This window comes from Choloepus didactylus, chromosome 7 (assembly GCF_015220235.1).
Source record: "Choloepus didactylus isolate mChoDid1 chromosome 7, mChoDid1.pri, whole genome shotgun sequence".
Taxonomy (NCBI): domain Eukaryota; kingdom Metazoa; phylum Chordata; class Mammalia; order Pilosa; family Megalonychidae; genus Choloepus; species Choloepus didactylus.
Window position 1 is genome coordinate 126,662,779 of NC_051313.1, and position 6,442 is coordinate 126,669,220.

Here is a 6,442-nt window from a genome sequence, read left to right on the forward strand (position 1 = left end):
TGGTATATCCTGATTTAGGTGAATACCTTAGTGAGCAGGTATTATAGCTATCAATATAGGGATTAGGGCTCTGAATTATGAAATAAAAACTATGTTTGGATGAATGAGAGGGTCACTTTTAAGAATAATTTTGTATGATTGGGTTACTGGGCCTTTGGGAATAAAATAAGGATTGAAGAATCCAAACTTCCAATTTATGACTACTGAATTGTACAACTGTAGAACTGAGGAAGACTGCAGTTATAAATATTTTGAGAATACAGACTAATGAATAGGTTAGATTCACCACCACCAACAAAGTACAGTCTCACTGAGGGGAGAGTATATATGTACATGCACATATATAATCAATTATTACAATACAATTTGATAAGTGCTATCCTAGAGTTATGTTTAGAATGTTAAGGTATTGTTCCCAGCTCAAGAATACTGAGGGGTATATGTCACAATAAACAAAGAGAAGGACCATAGGGGAAGAGAAGAGCAGCAAACTAAATATTGCAAAAAATGTATGGGAGGATCAAAGCACATGGACATCTTCTGGTGATTAAAACAAACCAGAGATCAGTGTTGTCATAAATTGGACACAAACATACTACAGCAAAATGAAGAATTTAAAATCTCCACAAAACCCTAAGGCATATTTGTGCTCAGAGTCTGTCATATAAAGGAGGGTAAAAGAACAGTATCTGAAGCTGGAGGATTAATTGAAGATCTGTTAATAAGAATGCCGTTCCAGTCAGCCCCAACACCATTCCCTTGCCCTTTTCCCGTGAAGAGCATGTCACATAACTGGAAGCAAAACAAACACACAGAGTACTGCTCTCTATGGACAGCAATCAAATTGACAGAGAGGATTAAGCCTTCTCCTGGGTGTTGGCTCCCCTAAATAACACTTTCATTATTTGGTATCCATTGAGTCCCATTTCAATGGCTTGTCCTCCACCAACCCACCCAAATCCAAGTCTCTCATTTACAGGCTCTACCCATGAACCCAGAGCTTACAATTCAGGTGCTCTCTTCGGATGGAGGGCTATAGACCTATCACTCCCAACACTACAAACAGAAATCCTAATATTTGCCTGGTCACAGAATTGCAAAAATTTTATGATTTAACATTTTTTTTAATCAATAGGCCATCACGATGTGATCTTTGTGAAAGATATTCTAACTAATATTATGAACTTGTATGATACTTGGATATGGGAGGGATGGTGAAGCCACACAGTGAGGGATGTGGGTACTCTCATGTTTCTTTCTTACATATCAAATAAAAAGAGAAATGGGGTTTTAATGATGTTTTACAAACCTGGAAATGTGGTCAACATCTTTTTTTCATATTTATTTCATATTTGGAAACAAATATGAAAAATTAATAACCAAAATTAGTGAGAAAAAAAGAATGGGGATGAATGCTCATTTAAGTGAGAAATATTTAACTTTCATGTAAGTTATTGCAAGAAATAAACATATTACTATGATTCTAATTAGGAGGTAAAATATTAAGAAATTATTAAAACTGGATGCCTCTGCAGAACAACATGTAGGTGAGGATTTGATTTTTTTAAATATGCATATTTATTACAAGTTTGTAAAAGTTAACATTAAAACAAATAATCTGGGAGAATAACAGAAAACCACTAAAAATTAGTTAAAATAGCTTCATTAATACAAGAATTTAAAATCAGTATTAAAACTGATTGTATTAAGACAGTTAGTTTTTACATTTTGGGTAACAATTTTCCCATGTAAATTTGCTACCTTTTTTTTTTTTTTTTACCAATTCTTTAGAAAATCATTTTTTATAGAGCTCTAAAAAGTGAAATTCATACCAAGTTATGCTATCATTACTATAGAAGGATATGGACTCTGCTGTTTCTAAAATAATCCCCTTAGCAGGGAAAAATATTAAGTATTGGCTGAATAAATGTCAAATGAATTAATTTCATTGCGTGGTCTTACTTTGTATATTTTTACTGCAATTATCTCCACAGTTAATCTCATTGAATTTTATTAAGCCTAAAATACCATAGTAAAATTGAGGGGTATTAGGTGGGAAATAAACATAAAATTATTAGGGGGGTTCTGGCCTGAAAACCCAGGGTAAAATTCCAGAAAAAAACAAAAGGCTAAATGTTGATTTTATCAGTTTTATAAGTTAGCTCTGATTAAATAGACTAGAACCAAAGCACATTGTAGGCCTCATTAGCCTCCTTCTGCAAACCACACACCCAAATCTGTCATTTCACCACTCATTTTTGAGGGGAGGGCAATCTAGAGTCCTGCAATCTCCAAAGGAAAAAAATGGAAATAGGGAGAAAAATAGGAGGATGCTCTTTGCAAACCATACTTAACAGTACAATGGAGGCTCAACTGTGCAACCCAATGCTAGGCAGGATGAGAAGAGAGCCTGTGGGAGGAAAGGATTGTATGGGCCTTCTCCCCAGGGAAGCCCAATTCTTTTGGGCTTGAAGTTTATTCAAATTTGAGGGCCCTTTTAAGAAAGAAAGAATATAATATAAATTCTGAACTGCTAGGCCTTTGCAACGGGCCTGCGTAAGTGAGGGAGGCTGAAGCTTAAGCTTCATTGGCTTCAGGGTTGATCCCACGGTGGGTAGAGATGAAAGAAAAGAAAGAGACCTGAGAAGAATGGAGGTTTTAAAATGTCATAGCTCTTTCACTGAAAAATTTCTCTGAGATGGGCAACACTACATATGCCCAAGACTTATACGCCAGGAAAGGTGAAAATTTGGTTTAACACTGTTTTCAAACAACATGTGAAACCTGTCCAATCTTTAGCCCAGTCCACTGAATCAGTGGTAGGCCCATCGAGAGATCACCCTTCCTTTAATGGCTTAATAAATCGTGCCATGGAGTGAGCTGGGTTCCTCTTACTTGGGATTTCAACAATGTAAAAAATTGTATCTGTTCAGTTTGCTTCTGACTAATCCTTTGTAACACAGATCCATTTTTTCCTGCAAAGTAAGGGTAGTGTTGTCTCGTGCTTACAATGATAGGGATTTAACAAGCTATTTGGTATATCCTGATTTAGGTGAATTTGGCAGAAACTCAGAATATAGAACTTGTGTACCTTCCCACATCTTCTTAAAATTTCTTTGTTTTTGAATATGTGAAGAAAAATCTCAAGATACTGCTATCTACAAACTAAAACATGAATGATAATTTTGCTTTTTTACTTTGTCATCCACAGTTTCTTGTCCTTATTATATACTACTAATTGCTTGTCCTTATTTATATACTATTCTGGACATGTGGCTCATAAACTGTACTATTGTATAACTCATAGTCCTATTCAATCCCTGAATTTGATCCACAAATAAAACTATATAAATGTATATGTTATTATCTGTCTGAAACACCAAATTACTATTGAAGTTATTTTACTTCACAACATAGGTAATACATTCAAAATGCTTTGTTCCTCTGGTATAGAATATGTTAATACTAGTATGTAATATTTATTAACATATTTGTATCTAATTCTAGGTTATATGTTCCTTGAGGTGTCACATGCTCTGTCCAAGATACTAAGGTTTATATTTGATATTGCCTTGACTAACACAAAAATTTAATGAAGTTATTCCTGTGTTAAAGGAAGTAAAATGAAGCACATGGAAATAACTTGGCAAAGGAAATTCAAGTTAGTAGTGGCGAAGCTGAGAATGATTGATGCTACCTGACTGTAAGGGTTCTGCACATTTTTTACACAGTTCTAGCCACACCTTGTATGTTGTTCTGCTAGACTACAATGCAAAGTCAACAGTGGGTAAATCACTAACCAAATCTCTAATTTCTGTAACTTTTGTGGTTCTAGATAAAGAAAACAATCAGCATGGAAGGGGAGAATAAGACATTTAGTGCAGACTTTACCCTGCTGGGAATCTTCAGTCACACACCCATTCACATCTTCCTCTTCTCCCTGGTGCTGGGCATCTTCACAGTGGCCCTCTTGGGAAATACCCTCATGGTTCTCCTCATCTATCTGGACACCCAGCTCTATACCCCCATGTATTTCCTCCTCAGCCAACTCTCCCTCATGGACCTTATGCTCATCTGCACCACTGTCCCCAAAATGGCCTATGGCTACTTATCTGGCAGGAAGTCCATTTCTGTAGCAGGCTGTGAAGCCCAGATATTCTTCTATGTATCTCTCTTGGGTGCCGAATGCTTCCTCTTGTCCGTCATGGCCTATGACCGCTATGTTGCCATTTGCTACCCTCTTCGATACCCCCATCTCATGAGCCAGAAAATTTGTCGACTCATGGCTGCCTCTTCCTGGATCCTTGGTTCCCTTGATGGGATTGTGGATGTAGGAGCTACTTTGTCCTTCTCGTATTGTGGCTCCCGAGAAATAGCCCAGTTCTTCTGTGATGTGCCTGCACTCCTAAGTCTCTCATGCACTGATACGTCTAAATTTGAAACACTTGTTTTTATCTGCTGTCTATTGATGCTTTTCTTGCCTTTATCACTCATCATTATCTCCTATGCTCGTGTAATTGTGACTGTCATTTGCATGAGTTCAGGGGAGGGCCGGCAGAAGGCTTTCACCACCTGTATTTCACACCTCGTTGTCGTGGGGATGTATTATGGAGCAGCGATGTTCATATATATGCGGCCCACTTCTAATCGCTCCCCAACCCAGGACAAGATGGTGTCAGCCTTCTACACCATCCTCACCCCCATGCTCAATCCCCTTATCTACAGCCTTCGCAACAAAGACGTGGCCAGGGCTTTCAGGAAAGTAATAAGGAAGGGCAAATCTGGAGGATGAACTGGACAAGACTCAAAGAATTTTTGTTACTTTTTTCTCTTTTAACGCCTCTCTCTGGCACATATTTATTTAAAAACATGATTTAATAACAAATGTCCAGATAAATTCACAAAGATATTTATAGGCATCAGAGTTGATAGACTATGTACACACCCAGTTAATTAATGTATTTATGTTTACTGTATATTCATTTTGGTTTTGAATGTAAATCAATTAATGTAGGAAAATAAACAGATAAAATGTAGTTTATGGAGAAACTAAGATGGCGGCTAGGTGAGAGGGCAAAAAAAATACCTCCGTGAAAAACACTAGATAAAAACCAGAAAGTGACCCAGAATACCGGTTACAGCGATGCACCAGCTGGACAAGGTCCGCTAGTTCCACAGGGGCCGTACACTTGGTGAAACTGGGAGTCTGCATTCTGAAACGAGTAAGCTGGCTGGAAGACCCACAGCCGAGCGGCGGTCTGGGGAAGCCAGGGTTTGGCGTTTGGAGACCTACTGGCTTTTAAAAAATAAAAATAAAAATAAAAAAAAAAAGGGGGGGGGGAACCCGGGAGCGGCTGCAGCTGCAACAGAGGGAACCATGCAGTAAACACAGCAAGAGGGGGCTGGGCTGGCCTCTCGGTGTCTGGCCTGGAAGACAGCCCGCTGCAGATACCCTCGGGGCCGGGGGGATGGAGGGGAGAGCCGGAAGCAGAAAGAAACCCCAAGGCTAGCAGCTGGCTCCCCGGAGGGCTGGATAAACTCCTGCCCGGGGCCGTGCCCACAGCCCAGAGCCCTGCAGTTGTCCCAGAGCTCGGAAGGAGGAACTGTGCCAGGAGGGGGGTGTGGAGACGCCCCATTCGCCCATCTTTACATGAGGCTGAAAGTGAGCCGGCACAGCCCGGCAGCCCGGGGCTTCCCTTGAGGGATGGCACACACTTATGACATAGCACGGCATTCCCTCGGCAGAGGTCCTGGAGGATCACATCCGGGCAGGGGGACCTGCTCGGAGAACCCAGGGACACTATGCCAAGTCCAGTGGTTTGTAGGACAGAGAGAGAGAGGGTCTGGGGCTGAAATGAAATGAAGGCTTAGACTCTTGCAGCAGCCTTGAATCTCCGGGAACCTGGGGGATTTAAATATTAAAGCTGTTCTTCCTACCTGGCCACCCGTACACATGCCCCACATTCAGGGTGGACAGCTCAAGCAACACACCCAAACTGAGTTCTCCAACTGAATCCCACAAGAATCATTTCCCCACACACAACGGGGACAAGGTGCAGAACTGACTTGAGGGGTATAGGTGACTCACAGACACCATCTGCTGGTTAGTTAAAGTGTACGCCACCAAACTGGTTTCCGAAAAATTAGATAGGGTTCTTTCAAGCTGTAAAAAAACAAAACAAAAAAAAAAAAAACCTATCAAGCAAAGCAAAATGCCAAGAGGCCAAAAACAACAGAAAATCTTAATGCATATGATAAAACCAGATGATATGGAGAATCCAACTCCAAACACACAAATCAAGGTATCAGAAGAGACACAGTACCTCACACAATTAATCAAAGAACTACAATCGAGGAACGAAAACATGGCAAAGGATTTAAAGGACATCAAGAAGACCATGGCCCAGGATATAAGCGACATAAAGAAGACCCTCGAAGAGCA

At 40.1% G+C, this 6,442-nt stretch overlaps 1 protein-coding gene across 2 annotated transcripts; it reads left to right on the forward strand.

Moving 5' to 3' along the window:
• The first annotated feature begins 930 nt into the window (after nucleotides 1–930).
• Nucleotides 931–4,792, forward strand: LOC119539073 (olfactory receptor 2M3-like). 2 transcript variants are annotated; one of them, XM_037842225.1, is made up of 2 exons: nucleotides 931–937; nucleotides 3,861–4,792. In XM_037842225.1, the coding sequence occupies exons 1-2, from the start codon at nucleotides 931–933 to the stop codon at nucleotides 4,790–4,792; spliced, it is 939 nt and encodes a 312-aa protein (XP_037698153.1). The 2 variants fall into 2 exon arrangements, with proteins under 2 accessions (XP_037698153.1, XP_037698152.1); XM_037842224.1 differs by lacking the exon at nucleotides 931–937 and having other exon boundaries at nucleotides 3,854–4,792.
• The last annotated feature ends 1,650 nt before the right edge of the window (nucleotides 4,793–6,442 follow it).